The sequence below is a fragment of the Spodoptera frugiperda genome, chromosome 25, assembly GCF_023101765.2.
Source record: "Spodoptera frugiperda isolate SF20-4 chromosome 25, AGI-APGP_CSIRO_Sfru_2.0, whole genome shotgun sequence".
Lineage (NCBI taxonomy): Eukaryota > Metazoa > Arthropoda > Insecta > Lepidoptera > Noctuidae > Spodoptera > Spodoptera frugiperda.
This window is the reverse complement of record NC_064236.1, coordinates 3,878,778-3,896,078: the sequence shown is the minus strand read 5'-3', so window position 1 is coordinate 3,896,078 and position 17,301 is coordinate 3,878,778. Positions and strand designations below refer to the sequence as shown.

General features: G+C 36.3%; 3 protein-coding genes and 1 long non-coding RNA gene across 14 annotated transcripts in view; 2 read left to right on the top strand and 2 right to left on the bottom strand.

Annotated features, from left to right (window-relative positions):
* LOC118265250 (GRB10-interacting GYF protein 2) overlaps positions 1 to 7,136 on the top strand; it is a 37,388-nt gene extending 30,252 nt beyond the window's left edge. For all 5 annotated transcript variants that reach the window (XM_050704336.1, XM_050704334.1, XM_050704335.1 and 2 more), the window contains 2 exons: positions 433 to 556; positions 689 to 7,136. In XM_050704336.1, coding sequence (XP_050560293.1) covers positions 433 to 556; positions 689 to 914 — 350 coding nt within the window. In that variant the 3' untranslated portion in view covers positions 915 to 7,136. The remainder of the gene's footprint in view (positions 1 to 432; positions 557 to 688) is intronic.
* LOC126912419 (uncharacterized) overlaps positions 1 to 17,301 on the top strand; it is a 217,829-nt gene that overhangs the window by 54,077 nt on the left and 146,451 nt on the right. The gene's annotated exons all lie outside the window — the stretch shown is intronic.
* LOC126912418 (uncharacterized) lies at positions 8,604 to 9,217 on the bottom strand. Its single transcript, XM_050704406.1, has one exon. It carries the CDS (start codon positions 9,064 to 9,066, stop codon positions 8,674 to 8,676), a length of 393 nt encoding a protein of 130 aa, XP_050560363.1. The 5' UTR covers positions 9,067 to 9,217; the 3' UTR covers positions 8,604 to 8,673.
* Positions 14,919 to 17,301, bottom strand: part of LOC118273290 (otoferlin) — a 194,821-nt gene continuing 192,438 nt past the window's right edge. For all 7 annotated transcript variants that reach the window (XM_050704330.1, XM_050704328.1, XM_035590223.2 and 4 more), the window contains one exon: positions 14,919 to 17,092. In XM_050704330.1, coding sequence (XP_050560287.1) covers positions 16,912 to 17,092 — 181 coding nt within the window. In that variant the 3' untranslated portion in view covers positions 14,919 to 16,911. The remainder of the gene's footprint in view (positions 17,093 to 17,301) is intronic.

Sequence of the window (17,301 nt, the reverse complement as noted above, 5' to 3'; positions counted from 1 at the left end):
TACATAGAGTGCGCTATTACTGAGTATTTACTGAAAATCTGATAAAAACACTAATAATAAGCCTTTGCGAAAAAATCTGTCCATTTTATGTTGTCAAGCTTTCCTTCATTTAAACCTTGAAAAATATGAAAAAAAAAATATATATATACAAAAATATGACATGGCTAATGCTGAATGCATTAATATGCGTATTAGAGTGCAGTCATATTAACATCTGCGATTGCATGAACATACGGTATATTTTATGCTAAATTAATATGCTAGCGACAATTTCTAAGCATTTACATATTAAAATAACTTATAAAGCTGCTCAGTAGCGAATAAATATCGAAAATAATTCCCTGAATGTGGAATACTGTACTCTTAAACATCTTGTTAAAGAAATAACAATGCAACAGACAATTACTAAAGTTATTGTATCTCCTATTTCAGTACCAACATTTGTTGGCTTCCTGAAGGATATTGAGTCACCTTACGAGGTGAAAGATTACGTCAAATGCTACCTGGGCGAGTCGAAGGAATCCAACGATTTCGCTCGCCAGTTCCTGGAGAGAAGGTAATAATGGATATATTATATTAGAACTTGAAGTCTTTGGCATTATTAAATTATTATCTGAATGTTGATCCTGTTTGGACCATGTACGTATCTTGTAAAAATCTTATCCTTTATTTTCTAATTATTTTTCAGGTCCAAACTTCTCCGCGTCGGAATGGTGACGCCATCTGATGACCTATGCTCCCCTGCCATCGCGGTGAACCCGCGCACCACCTCCGGCTCTGACTACCAGGAGGTAAAGGGCAAAGGGAAGAAATCTAAGAAGAATAAGATGCTGAAGGTCGACGTGCGCATACTGGGATTCTCAGTGACTGCCTCTGAAGACCGCATCAATGTAGGCGACATCGACACCGTGTGAGGTATCGGCGCCTACCCTCTCGTGTTCACTCTTAACTCGCCTTGTGATAGCCCATCGGAGATATAAACACTTGTGTCGACACTTAATCTTAATTCGTTCGATGCCCCCGGGTGACTCGGCGTCGGCACCGCCCGCTGGTATCCATCGGGCCTGCTCGCGAGGCCGCGTCACCCCATCGCACACTAACTCCCTCGAATCAATAATACAGCGCGCTTACTCTCAAGCAGTCGACACTGTACATATTGTAGCTGGCGTTGACAATACAACGTGGCACCGAGTATTTCTTGTATTTACGTCTTTTACAACTGCTGCATGCAGTTACATTAATTTTTTTTCAATGAAATGAATAATAATATTATTATATTTGAATAATATTTGATTTTAAAAATTCGCCGTATTGTTCATAAGCAATCAATAAATCCACTATAGCTGTGGAATGTTTATTTAATTCTTTCTGGTTACCAATTTCGGATACGACTGATTGAGAACATTCCAAAGCTAAACTAGTTTTATTATTGTTATGGATGATACAGTTTTAATTTATTTACATCGTAGTAATACTTTGTGGCATGTAAAGCTGTGTCGTCAGTGCCACCTAATATATTTTTCTAGGTATAAGTATCATAAGAATTTGTACATATGTATTATTGAATCGAGGCATATTACTGGCTGTCAATTTCATCTTCAATACTTTTCTAAGCTGTGTAAAATCTTGAACAAGGTTACCGATTTATTTTAATTATAGTAATAAAGTGCAAGCAAAATGTCTAGAAATTAAACATTCGCGTTACTTTCTATATACAATCTGTATTGTACAGGATTATTTATAACTTACTAACAACCTCGCATGACCGTATTACTAACACTAAAAGCAACAATTTTTGATTTATGACTTTTCAAAAGTCATCAAATTTTTGGGCAAATATTTATCGTACAAAAATTTTAAAGTTGATTAAATTAACGATTTCTTTTGCTTCACATGTGTGTAATTTTAAACAAATGTGATGCATACAAATTAGATTACATAACATTTAGAGTTTTTGAATGAAACCCACTAAGTACAACCTTTGATGCCAAAAACCAGCGAGGCTGCCCGACGCTGGGTCGTACGTGGCGGTCGAGTTTGGGAAAGGGTAACGCGAATGTTAAATTATGGCGTAGTAATAAATTGTATCTGCCAGAGTAACCATTCGAGCCAGCTAGTACGTTGACCATGGAAGCACACGTCAACTTTTCTAAACTAGAGCATAATAAACCACCGTAATATTGTGCCTTCAGTGTGTTCTGGCCATTGAATGAGTGAAGGAGTGTCATCTTTGAAGCGTTTGTTTTGCGTCTTCATTAATATTAATATTTTTCGCATATCGCAAAAATGTGTTATCTGTTATACAAACACGTTCTTCGTCAGTTGTGATTGCAATTATGGAGCAATCACATTATGACATAAAACGATTAATCTCAATCCAATGAATTATCATATAAAACCAATCTATTAAGATCAACAATAACAAAATATTCCTGTGTTGGTCGGAATAGGTCATAACGATTATTATGTAGCATAATCTTGCATGTGAATGTGTTACATTCAAAAGTTAAATTAAAATTTAATTAAATATTTGTGCCGATTCGCTTTGATTGACGTGCTTGTGTGCTTAGGTTTAAGGTCGCCTGGCCGCACCTAATGTTTCACCATAGGTGTGATACCTGGTATCGAAAATGAAAACCTGGAATAACATGCCACCGTAAGTTTACTACATACTATAGTCAAATTAGGTCAATTTTAACTAAGATTAGAAGTAATTTCTGGAGTTGTAATTGTTTGTGAAATTAATGTGTGATCTCTGAGGTTGCACTGTTCCTGCGTTCCTGCATTCGAGAACGAATGTATGATGCATTCGTCTTTGAGTGCTTCGTTGTAGTAAAATCGTGGAGCCACGTTATTCGAGCTGTTGGTTTTTGTTACCATGTATCACACCCATTCCTCACCTATCTCTGCACTCTTTTAACAACGGTGTTACAAATTCCTCAATGTAATCATGGAACAGATTCAAGTTGCTTTAGTGCCACTCCTCAGTGAGGATCTTGCAGTGTTCTAGTCAATTTCTACACTAATAAATAAAATAATGAATTTCGTGATAATCCGTAAATGAGATTCTGGTATAATTACAGTAACTTCTGAAATTAGCTCGATTTTAATGTTTTTTTTTAATGATCTTGATTAATTGTGTACATTAGTATAGCGGATGTATTTTCTAGATTTTGGAAAATACAACCGCGGGATGCACACAAATTAATTCAGTAAATTAACTATCTTTAGTGAACTGATGTGCAATGATTTTTATCACAACTGCTTTAAACGAAATAACTATTATGTAATATATTTTGCGCTCAGCTCGCGTGGCTGTTTATTTTGCTCATTTAGAACATAGTGGCTATCTGTCACGTAAGTAAATGCGTGCAATGCATTCCCGCTGCGTGAACGTTTCTCATTAACGTTTATTTAATCGATGGTGTTCATTTTTTTAACATTTGTGTAATGTTTTATAATATTTTCAGTATGAATTTCACTACTATTGATTTTAATTCAATGAAATGAATCAGTCGCAACTTTATCTGCATCCCTGCATGAAATTATTTTATGTGACAATAAAATTTGCCCCTGTAAAATTGCTATTCGATGAATTCATTATTTACTTTGTCCTGGTTTGCCTTCTCACTGATAGTCTTGTAAATTATCAGATCATTGTTTAAAATAATGCTTTGAATTATTACTTAGGACTACACGAGGCAAGCTAGTACAGACTGAATAAATAGCTGTAAAAATGTCCTAATATTATTTATTAAAACAATTTAACGGGTATGCTGTATATATGTCCGTTTTTACGCCAGAAAATTAACGCTCAGTAATTATTATATGTTATTTTAATTAGCCTTCGTCAACCTCGTCATTTTTTTTATTGCCGCCGGACCTTAGCACAAATATTAATCCATTCATCCATCCATAACAGCCTTGTCTATATCCTCACTTTCCGATTCTTGTTCTTGTCGATGATGTGTTCAATGATGCGCTCTTCGTGGTTCCTTGTATCTTGCCTGAGCAATTTCTTAATTTGCCATCGGATCTTAATCGTCTTCCTAGTTCTACAAGTTCTTAAAGCTTTTGGAAATCTCCACCCAACCCAACAAGCCAGATTCATTTTCCTAACAAGATGTTTGCCAAGTTCTTCTATGCCACTGTTTCTAGTGTTCATTCCCGTGTTCCCTGCAGTATTCAGTATTCTGGATTTCGATGTTATTGTCCTGTGTGACGTTTGTTCTTCAAGACGGAGTCGTCTTTATTTTCTTATGTTAATGCATGAAGCTTGAACCAAGCCATGGTCACTTCCCGTTGAGAATTTATTCAGTATCGTTCTATCAAATATTAATTGTTCTATCATTCATGTTGTTGTGCTCGTTCTTGTTGATTCCATTTGGCTGGTGCCATGTCCATTTGCGTTGTGGTATTTATGCAAAGTTGTTCATTGCAGTCTGTTTTCTTAGCACATAAGTATCTTCCCAAGCATTAAGATTCGTGTTTGAAAGTATTTCGTCGGAGGTTACTACGTGAAGGGTTTTTGAAATGATTTATTATAATTTGTGTGGTAACATTTTCTTGCAATGTTCTGTACATATGACGACAATAGGTTTGTATACCTGATGGGGTAGTGTAATGTTGTGTAAAGTTCTGCACCTACTAATATTAATAACTACTTCTTAAACGTCTAATTTGTGTATAGTTTGTTTGGCAGAAATTGTTTATGTCCGATTTTTTATTTAGTTTAAAGTTCGAACTACATCATAAGGATTTTAATAGTATTTTATGTATATATTACAACCATTTTAAAATATTATTTAGTCGTTTTGTATAGACTTTGTTTTTTATCGAGCATATTTTGTAGTTAATGTATGACTTGCGGATTTTTCTCTTTTTTAATTTTCTATTAACTATGCGATATTACAGAGTTCTGAGGGCCTGTCCATCACTAGTAGCATGGCAATCTCGGTGCGTCGTATTTGTGTAACAAGATAGCACGCGTGTTGTCCGATAAATTGGAGTATGTTGACGACGTGTTTTTGTGTAGTTAGGCAAAGCTGTCATACATATACAGTGTTGTGCATGAAATATAGTGTCGTCTGTGTCGTATACACACTACCGCACGTCGGCAGTTCGTGTGGCGACGGGGCTTGCAACCGGTTATATAAAGCCAGACGTGTTATTTAACTTATTGCCATTATCTTTGTCGTAAGAATTTTAAGACAATACAAATTTGTCACATAATACTGTTCGTCGTTGCATTAAACAGTAACATTGTGAGTTTTTGGGATCTCTTCGGGACGAAGATCCAGGGGATTGACATACAGAGATCGGATATTATGAGGTTGAGTTGTAAAGCCAGTTATTTTACTTTCGTCCTTAAGTCCTGGCAAAAGCTCATCGTGTGTTTTAATTGTTCAGATTAATATTATAATGAATTTTACTCATTGGTGTATTTTATCGAATGGTTAGTAGTTTTCAAATATTTCTGTGTGTATTTGTCTCAATATGTACCAGATTAATAACATTATATTATAATATTGCAGTAATCGTCAAAACGTTTTTCCATAAGTGTAGTTTGAAAGACATTTGTCTTTATGATAATATTATGTACTTTATGTATTGTGTTACTGGATATCGATGAAGTAATTTAATTACGCCACCTCACGTGATACGTAGTCGACGTTAGACGGTAGATTGGAGTTCACTTTACCGCCGTTTGCATTTTCCGACAATTTTAAAGTAGTGTTGTAGTATTTTTCTTATATTATGCTGATTATAAATGTGTTTCGATTTCAAATAATAGTAGATCTAAATATTTGTAAATAACACTCAAATATCTACATGTTAGATGTGTTACAAATCATTTTGCATGAAATGTCAGTTGGCTGAATAATTCCGACTATTTGTATTGTCAATCAAAATCAACAACTTTCTCCTGTTATAGACGAGACCTTAACTCTGTGTGACTATCTGATACAAATATCTGTATTATCAATTTACTCATATAAAACTATATTTTTAGAATCTATGAATTAACAGTCACCGCGTAATCCGGGGCTCATATTTTAGGAATGTTTTCAACCGTATTCAAGCTCCAAAAGAGTTTAATTTTAACAGTTTCATGTAGACAAAATAATGTATAGTACAAAGGGGGCGTACGTGGGTTGTTGTCAGCAGTATAGTACTGCTTCGACTGATAGCGTATGATCTGTAAAGCAACACCTGTCTCCCAGAGACCTTACTCACTGTTCTTGACGCCACTTGGTGGCGACAGTTGGTAGGGCACGTCAAAGACAAAGCAAAGCGCCTTAGGAACTGTCACGAGGAAAGTGTATGGAGGCCCGCTTGTTGTCGGGTCTCCCTGCTAGGCCCCCTTTACGAGGCGGACCCGGGCGCCCGGGCCCCGCGTCGTGTAGTTCCATGTCGCGTGGAAACGATTAATGCTAATAAAATGATTTGTTTTAGAATCGTTACTAGTTTGTTATAAAAAACACCTTGTCTTCTACTCTTCATAAGTTGACACTTCGGGACTGAATTAAATTCATGAGTAAATTAGTGTTAAAATTTCTACATACATTAACAATGAATGTGAAAATGAGAATGTATTTAACGCTCACGTTGGTGTGTGTTGATGTCGTATTTTACCCTTGTGGAGATAACTCAACTTTTAGGCTGTATGTTCATATAAATGTTTATTTATTTAGCGTGGCGGCCCGTACACTGTGATACCGGCGACATGTGTCTGAGCGTATTACGTGGCAATTATTATAAGTAGCATTCTGTTACAGTGAAATTCTTGTAATAAATTGTGTTTATTTGTGAACTTGTTATATTTATATTTCGATTTTAATTAGTGAAAAGTGAACATTTAATGAAATAGCAATCAATTCTTACTTTCGTCTTGGTACTAAGGTTTGTGGGTGTGTACAGGCCGCCTAATATAATTTTTGTAAAAAAATGTCCCATACAGCCTTTGTCTAGCATCTCTTGTAGGGTAATAAATGAAGCAATAAGTGTATGTATGTACTGATGATGTAATCTTTAAATGTTAACTGTTTCGATTTATTATATGGAAAATATGTTTTACTTTATGAAGACGTGTAAATATTAAAATAGAAATAAATAATAAAAATAATGATCACTGACTCTTGAAGTTTTACTTTATTTACCTTTTTTGAAGGTGCCTAGTGTTTTTGGAAGAACTATGGAGTAAAGGCTTCTATAAAAGGTACTGAGTAATCTTAATGGACCAACTCTGGAACGTCCGCTATGTCATCAACATCTCTGAGATACCTGCTAAAGGTAAAGCGGGTGGAGTATTCGTGTATTAGGTGTCAGAGTCGAGACGGTTGCTTCCTCAGCTATTACGAGCAGGATTAATCCTTTCACGTTTGAGGCATTACTTTCTAGTCTCATAAAGGGGGGCTAGTTCCTGTCTCCAACATAATATTTCTACCTACTCATGCCAAGAGAATAAAGTAGGTATTACTGATATTGTGGGTTTTGCTATCCCCAGCTTGTCTACTGTGACTAACTTCTTTATTCAATAATGGCTACTGTTCGCAATACTTGTTAGTCTATATCTACACTAATATATAAAGCTTGAGAGTTTGTTTCGTCATGCATGTGATACCCGAAGGGGTAAGTGCACATTATGGCACGTAATGCCACTGTACAAAGTACACCCACTTTTCACAATTTGTGTTATAAGTCCTATGTAATAGGGGGTGAGCCTATTACCATATACCGGGCACAATTCCAGACTCCGTGCTATTACTGAAAAATTTTCGAAAAACCGAAAGAAGCCCAGTAATACTTTGCCCTACCCAGGAATCGAACCTTGAATATCGAGAAAGGCTGTACATATAATTATGCTACACAGCACGCTAAGATCAATAAGAGCTGAACAGTGCGGACAAAACCGCGCGGGAGTAGCTACTTTTAATATTATTAATAGGTAATTTTAGCGCGGAGACTAATTACTAGTTTTCTATAAATTTCGGAATTCATGTAAAGCCATTGCAAGACACCTGGGTCTGACAAAAATACATTCATAACAATGAGGTAAGCATGACAGACTATGATAAGGTTTAATGATAAAATCAAGCCTTTCGGGTTCTAAGTAACAGCTTGTACGCCCGTCGAGACGAGAGCGCGATGGACACCGATATTATAGTAAGTTGGTACTGGCATGAAGAATTATCCAGTCTGCGCTTCAACAGCAAGAGCTCTGTGTCCCAAGACCTATTTATCTTACTTCTCTTACGTAGGTACCTATTGTCTTTTTCAGTTACCAACAACCTCTTACATGAATTATTTTTGTTTTAAAAACATTCTTATACGTGTGGCGGCATTAAGACAGTCATGCACAGTCAGTAAGGCAGTCAGGATCTGTTGCCATTGCATAATGAACTAACCTAACTACTGATGTATTTAATCCTAAAATATCGTATCGGTATCCTAAATCCTATGTAAAGTGTGTAAAGTGTTCTGAAGAACACTTTACATATGTACCTCTTCTGTGTGAAAAAAGGCCTGGGTAACAGTTACAGACAGATACTTTCGCCTATTTTTTGCGAAATCGCTTAGTTCAATAAAAAAAAAAACAGTATTTATTATAAGGTATATTTTATACTTGTTATTCGATAGGTTAGCCAATCAATAGGTAGGTAAATCATGTTTCTAGGGTTTCTTACAACAGCAAGGTGGACGAGGAGGGCAACACTTCTTTTTTCTGCGCTTGCGACGCTTAGGGCAGCAGCGTTTGCGGCAGCAGCTGCGGCGGCGGCGCTTCTTCTTGGGGCAGCAGCCCATCCCTCGCGCCAAGTTAGCCACGTACCGGTTGCCACGCCGTTCCAGAAAACCTAGCACCGCACTCCTCTTCAGAGTCTCTTCAGCCTTCGTAGTTAACATATTTGTCTTCCATACATTGCCAAATTTATCTTGTAAGAAATTCGTTATCTGCGCTGCCGTCGCGCCATCCTTGTCAGCCACTTTGTAGAACGCGCTCATCACTAGCTTAGCCGTGTTTTGATCTTGTTCCTGCCGAACGTTATCGCGCGACATTCTTAGCATTGTACCGTTTCCTAGTAATTTACATTGTTTCTGTACTATTAGAAATTTATGATAACTGTAAAAACTACATAAAAATAACGATCTAAATGTCAACACCAAAAAAGGATGAAAATTCCCTTGATGCTGTCAGATTTCTTTTTATTAATTTTCTACTGTTTTTAAGAACCAGTGTTTGTCCATAGTTTTAAAATCAAGACGGTTAGAACTCATATCGGACTGTAACATCTGTACAGCCTGCTGAGCAAAGGCCAGGCGATCTCTCACAAGGAAAAAGAAGGTTTGAGCATTTATTACCACGTTTCTTCAATGCGGGTTGGCGATTTCAAACTTATAATTACAAATTACTAGCTCATGTTTTCTCACTATGTTTACCTTTGCCGTTTGTCAATGGTGTTGAATCAGATTATTCAACATTCTAAGATTAGAATGTAGGTACATATAATTCGGAAACGGGTTTCGAAGCCTCACCCTCAAGCATGAGGAGTGGTTAAAAATGCAATACAGAAATTTTTCAACACAACCTAAGCGGTTACCCCGGTTCAAAGCAGGCTTGCAGGAGTAGAAACGAGGTAGTTTTTAGTCAGTAAAGTCTGACACTCTCACCTCACCCGGTATTCTAGTGCTTACGATATAAGGTCCAACCATACTCAGTTTACCACAGTCTAGTTTTCTTCAACCCGTGGAATTATAAATGTTTTCTCGACGCATTCGGCTATAAAAACATAGCATCTCTTTATTGTAGAAAAATAGGTGGAGTAGATAATATACCTATAGATAAATTTATCTTTGCCTATTTTCAAAATAAGAAATTTTACCTATCATGGAGTATTATTTTGACATTGATATGAAATTGACTATTTGAACACTTTCCTGATTAATTAGTTAAATTTTTCATTTTATTTATTGATTATGTAGGTCCACAAATTCGAACCCTATTTTCTTATTAGGTAATATTTTTCAAAATGGAAGAAGTGAATCCGGTGGAGATGGACGTGGTTCAGAACCAGACTCAGAATGTGCCGTCGGACTTCGCACCGGGGAAGATTATAATGCAATATCTCCAGGAAACTAAGTCGGGGGCTACAACGGAGGAAATCGTGCGCCATCTTAGTCACGAAGTCGGACATGAGTCGAAGGAGCTGACTAGAGCAGTGATGTTTGTATTAGAAAATGGAACAGCACTGGGGTTTCTGGAAAGAAAAGGTTCACCCGAGCACCTGCCGGTGCGGGAAGCGAGGTGCAAGCGTCGCCGCCGGCGTCGCAGTTGCTGCAAACGTCGCTGCTGTCCTCGGCGTCGCCGGCGGCGTCGCAGTTGTCCACGACGCAGGCGAAAAATCCGCAGACGTAGCTGCAAGAGACGACGCCGTCGCTGCTAGAACTGCCATAATGTTTGTCCTAATCAAAATGGTATTGGCTAATAAAACGCATTTGTTTAGCATTTTTGGCATTTTTATTTATTTAAATACATGTTATTTATTATCTATGCATAGGTATACTAAAGTGTGTATACAGGTCACAGACAGAGAACAATAAGTTATCACAGATGTTACGGACAGATGACGCTGCCGCTGTTGCAATATCGTATTTGTAAAGAGTGTTCAAATTAGCTCAAAAAGAAAATGTACTTTTTGGCCTATTCCGATCATTTATGTATATCGTCAGCCAAGATGATAACAAATATGTGGTTTTAATTAAGTCATAATGTGTTTTCCCCCTACGGAATATATTAACAGATGGTGGCGTGATTTGGCACAAATATTCCATTTACTTATCGAGGACCCAGTAGTAGTCAGACCCTTAACATTATTATAAACTCTCAGTTGAGTCCTAATTGCCTATGTAGGCGCTGCCGTAGGATCCCGTGCCTTGCCGTGGCAAACGATACAGTGTCACAATGTGCACTTTTGCTTACCCTTCAGAGATAAAAGGCGTAACGATGACAATACTTTTAAAAAACTGTCTCTTTTAAAACTTAAAATTTGCCTAAAGCTCTAAGGGCCTAGGTCACAAATGCACGACCCAAAAAGTCTCTGTAATTTATTACCTGAATATTTTATCGACTGTCTATTACCATAAGTAAAAAAGCCTTAGTGATTGTAAATAAAAAATCATTTATTATTAATTCCATTTTGAGAAATTGTACAAGTCACCGTGGTGTTTTCTTTATATTTTTCTTGTTCTTTTCCCCATCACACACACAAAGGAATTAAGGTAATAGGGAATGTGACTTAAGAGTGATCCAAAGTAATTAATTTCATCTAAAATTGCATTAAATTTTGACTTAAATTTGTGAATTTATCGCAAAAGGTACGCGTTCCCGTACAACGAGCGGCGAGTACCAGGCGTCGACGTGATAGCCAGGAGTTACTGCTTTTGTGGGGTGGCGCTTGGAAAATAGGTATTCACGCCCACGTCGCGTTTCAATACTGCTAGTTCGGGAGCCTGCGAAGAGATTTCGAGTGTTATTCAAATACATTTGATTGTCATTATTCAACCCGTTGAAATAATTGTGGTCTAATAAACAAGTTATGAAAAAATACAAAGAGGTTTAAGGAGAACACAAAAGACAATACCACCGTTACGAACACGGTGGAAAACAAGGGCTAAAAGACCTGTGGAAAAGCTGAACATTTAATACAACACTTCTCTTAAGCCAGTTGCAAACCAAAAGTTAAGTTAGTTTAGCTTAGTTCGCATAGTTTGCGGTCTGCACACAAGAATGGAAAACTGCGTCGACTATACGAACAATAAACTGGTAAAAGTCCAAACGTCCGAAATACATGGACCATAGGTGACTTTGATAATGTAGTAAACGTCCAACAATAAAATTATTTTCGCCAAGCAAACCTGTCTAACAATTACCATTGATGTCACCATATACATACATAATATCCACATCTTATGATTACCAGGAAATTCTGGAAGCGACGACCAAAATACTTTTTAGTGTAAGTAATACGTTATTATACCAAACTAAAACTAGACTATCTCAGAGACTAACTCAGAATACATGCATGTATGCTTTGATTTCATAAAATCAAAATTCTTTAAGGTACTTTCGATTCTAGAGTAACTTTAAATTTAGCATCCCAGGCTCCTGTACTACAATTGAGGGAAACATATTATTTTACTCAATTTCGTGCAAGAAAGAGATGCAACATTTTCTCTATTGACGAGACAGAGAAACAACATAGTTTTCAGGAACGATGGGATGGGGAAATTGCTTTGGACCCCCTTTAGACAGGATCGTGGGCGGTACTCAACACTACTCACACATAGCCATCACTGTGAAAGAAAGGGACAGTGATATAAATATAGCCTTAGTTTGAAAGGGAGGTTGGATGTTTATATCTGTGAAGACAGCCATTTTGGTTTAGGGCGTGTTCGCAAGTAATCAGCTTTGGATCGAAACCATTTACACCATCCGGAACGACACGCAAAAATGGTATTTTGCGTTAAAAATTTAAATTTTTCCTTGAAATTTATAAAACTTTAAAAACTTCAAATTATTATTAAATTAGTAAAATAAAGTGATTCCAAACCAATATTTCTATTTTTCAAAAATTCATATTATTTTAGAATTTTCGAATTTCCTTTGACAGCTGTCATTTTAGGAGACCTCTATGACGTATCTGTGTTCCTGGTAGCTGTGGTCCGAAATGTATGGAGAAATTCGCAAAACTCGTTCGCGCGCGGTACCAGGGCGGTACGTCGCGAGGAGGTTGATCTGCGCACTGGATGAAAAACGTGCCTCTACCCCCCCTTGTGCGCAGGTTCTCCTTACACCCAACGAGAAAACTGACAGATCGTGACGACGTCGTGAGACGATTTTTGCATAGGGAGCAAGGCAGAAATGTTGAAAATTTCATATTTATTTGATTAGTTGTTTCATATTCTTCATGATTTTGAAATATTTTCTAGTCTTATTTATACACGAACACAGCGTAACGCTTGATTTTCTCTGAAAAGATCGGACTTAGTATTAGAAGTTATTTATATTTGTTATTCAAGGCATTTATTAGTCAAATATTGTAATGAGGGTGAATCTATTCCTGAGGATCGACTTAATTTAAGAATTTTAATCCTATCTCTACTGAAAAACATTAGAATGTTTGCGAAACGCGAGTCTCTTATTCATTGTTGAAATTATTGATTTTTTCCTCGACGTTTTAGAACTAACCGTGTAGCGTTGGTTTGGCCTTGGTTGGCCCTGGTGGTTGTTGAAGGAAAATATTGAAATGAAGTTACTTTGTATAGGATATTATAAATGTCTTCATAATATGTTTGGTACCTACACCTATATTATTCCTGTTTCATCTTTAAACTTCTTACTATGAGAATAGTTAAATGAATTTGATTACTCGGTTACTTATGCTATATTATCTTCTTGCTATTTGCTTATCTAAGTTTTGTGGTAGTAGGTACCTATTGTAAGTCCTGTTTTGGCCGTCACGGCAGCTGGGGTTCCATTACTGGTCTCCATAAAGGGATTTACCCTTTTGTGTAAATGGTTTCCTTAAAGATTTCTTTGTCCTTGCATATAACTGGATTAACTGGTGACGAAGGACAATCATCTGATATTCCTTATGTTGTCTTATATAATAGCTAGCTTCTGCCAGCGGATTCGACCGCGTTTCCGTGGGATAAAAAGTATCAAGATAGTTGAACAGACAGACAGACAGATGTAGGACCTACTTTTTTATGCAATTTGTTGGCAAACACCTGATGATAAGCGATTGGTGCTACTAATAGATACTAGCAATACCAGAGGAGTTATAAGTGCGCTGTCGATGGGCATCAAAGGTTGTTTCACTACGGTTTTGTGAGGCCGCACCACATGTGGCGAAGCAAAACCAATTTTATAAGACAATACACTTTCTGCTTAAGTCACTATTCTACGCAGATGAAATATAGGTCAAATGAAAAGTAGCTTTAACTGTAGGTACTTACATATGTTAAGAGTCGTACTTCGATCAGGTTGGGAATATTCAATATAGATTGAAAAAAAAAATGCGTAACTAGGTTACTGTTATCTTTGGAGCCTTATGGCTTAGTTAGATTACTAACCAATAACGACATCTGGTTGATTAGGAGATAACATTGAAGTGAAGCGCTTAAAAAGCTGGTTTATTGAAAATTTAACAATGCTACAGCACCAGTGCTACAAATAATTGTTGAATTTGTGGATAGATGGCGTTGAGTTAAAAGAGTTTGAGTTCAGGATAGACGCCCTACGTGAGGCGAAGGGCTAAAGTTGCTAGAGTATAATATCCACCCTTTTAAATTCCTGTACCTACCGACATGGTATAGTTACTAGAGTAAGCCGTGAGATGGCACTGTACAGTGATGTGTTTTGACTGACTTCGATGGCGTCCACTGCTACGTTACAGAATAACTACTATTTTCCCGTTTGAGTTCAACAGTAACGATGTTGTTGCAAATGGGCTTCCAACAGACTTTGTCTATTTGAGACAACATCGCCCAATGCCGCTGGAGAAAAAAATATATAAAAATAATAATTATTATACCTAATTGTGATCTGTAAAGAAATTGTGACTGCTGACACGTTACGTGTAGCCGGTTCGATTCCCGCACGGAGCAACTCTTTGTGTGATCCACAAATTGTTGTTTCGGATTTGGGTGTTATGTGTATAAAAACTAGTATGTTTGTTAACGCACTCACGACACAGGAGAAAATCCTAGTGTTGGGCAACGTTATTTAAAAAAAGAAAAGATCTTCTTTACTATACTTCAAACTTTAGCAAACGATATTGCGAACTCTGATTTTGAAAGCTTACTCATATGAGTATTAGGGGCAAATAAATATAAATAGGGGTTAAATAAAACACCAATTTTCCTACAGCTAAATTATATTACATATATATTGTTGAAGTGATTAAATAACGGTTACATGAATGTTAATATAATTGAAAACACACAAACTATTTGTTAAAAATTACTTTATCTGTCAAGTTCTTGAGTAGGTAACTGGGAGATACATTTTCTTGTTGATATGTGAAGATATGTGAGGTAATTGACAGCTAAAGTTATTTTCAAATGACTATTTTAAACATTGATTATTTATTGATTATATGGCTAAACATTAATTGTTAAATATGTAGTTAAAGTAATTCTATGGCAATCATATGTTTGTTTTGGGTGTAAAACTGGGTGAGGAATGTTATGGAAGATAAATTTCGAATTTTGAATCTGAATGTTTTTTACTAACAATCAGGGTTTAGTCACGTAAATTAATGGAGAAAAGCTCTATTAGTTTCGAGTCACAGAGGGACTCTTCATCATGAGCAGGGTGCGCAGACGCGGCGACGTCTGTGTGATGATCTTTTCTCCATTAATTTACGTGAGTAAAGCGTGATCTTAATTATTTAGTATGTCTCACTGAATGTTTTTTTAGAATATTGAGGGCTCACGATGCTAGATAATTTAGAAGTCTTATAAGTCGGCTGTTTAAGTTAACGGATGACAGTATTTCACGTCTTCATACAAGAGGTTTATATTTTTGGTACGATCGCAAACTTCCATAACAAACCTTTAATACTATTGTGCAATTCATTCCTTCTATGTAATCTGTAATCGCAATTGCAATGAGTGTGGAATAATGTGGTAGAATATAAGATTAAATTTAACATTGAGTGCTCTCTAACACATAGATATTTGGTTAAATGTGGTTCTATTACTACGGTTAAATATGTTTGGTTAAATATGGCCTTATTTCTATGGATAAATATGGATTATTGTTGAGATATTTTTTTTTTCATTAATATACTATTGTGTCGCAGACAAATAGCCATTTTGGAGCTTGTTTTAAGTACATTATGAGTTATTTTGCAATGTTTTTATGACTGGAATTGTGTCTTAGGCTGAGATGAAATCACTTCTATTGCATTTAGGTCTGCCTTGTCTAGAATATGTGAGTTGGTTCACACATTCTAGACGGAGGAGACAGGTCTGATAGAACTTGTCCAGCTATTTCATTGTTAACAGAATCTGATGTAAAGGTAAAGGCTTTTAAGCTAATTGGCTGCGACATTACCAAGAGTGGCCAACAGATGTCGGTAGCCAAAGGGGACCATTACTGATAGACTTGTGATCCCCCCACTCATCTTAAAAACACAGAGAATATTCAAAAATATAAATATGTAAGGTGTCCTAAATTTATCTGCCACGGCTTTAATGGGAGGTAGTGTTGTGTTTGAAGATTACAATAGTGAAGTTATTTCGTATCTCAGACCAGTTAATTCAATTTGAGAATATAAAGAAGTTAAATAAACATTGACTCTATTCTGCATATAGTGGTTTACAAATACGCAGGATGCGTCAATTGCTATCAATTGCTTTGATAGAGACAGCAAAAGAGATAGCTCTTTCATAATTCATATTTACTATTATTGTAATCTTCAAACAACACTACCTCCCATTAAAGCCGCGGCAGATACATTTAAAACTCCTTATATACGTAAGTAAAACCGAGATATGAAATGAATATTACACAGTAAGATTAGTTTAGTAGGCGGTAAGTAGAATTTAGACAGTCCGATACAATTTGTAGATACAAGTATAGTTCATAAAGAAATATATACGGTATTTGAAGTATAAGAAAATAACATCCAAATACAATATTAAAAAATAATTTCTTGAATCTAATCCTAAGACAATAATAATTGTTGATTAAAACTATGGTTATATTTAAGTGGTTAAATGTGATAGAATTAAAATATTTTTTATGGATTTTTTTACGTTTTTTTGCACATTTATCTAGACATTAAATTGAAACCTAATCTAGTTTGAATATGTTTGACGTCGTTAGCTGTATTGTTGTATAATTTAAGCTCCTAAGAGTTTCTTCACCGTGTAACCGGGTACAGCGTACACCAGCAAAAGAATCATGAGGGTCAACAGGATGACGATGGATGCCTTGAGTATGGTCCACTTGTAGTTATGCCATACGATGTAGCGGATCGATTTCAGCGGGTTCAGGAACCACATGAATGAAGCGTCCGGGCGGCTGTGGAGACCATATTGATAAATTAATAAATGAGATTTTAATTGAACATTTATTAACCTCTTGTCCGTCGGTATATGAAACACAATAGAAAACACATTGTGTCTAGCGTAGATCTGCATTCCGACATACAACGGGTTAATAAAAGCAAATAAGAAGGTTCAAAATCCATACAAAATTACCCCACGTCCTATAAAAAACATATCTTTAAA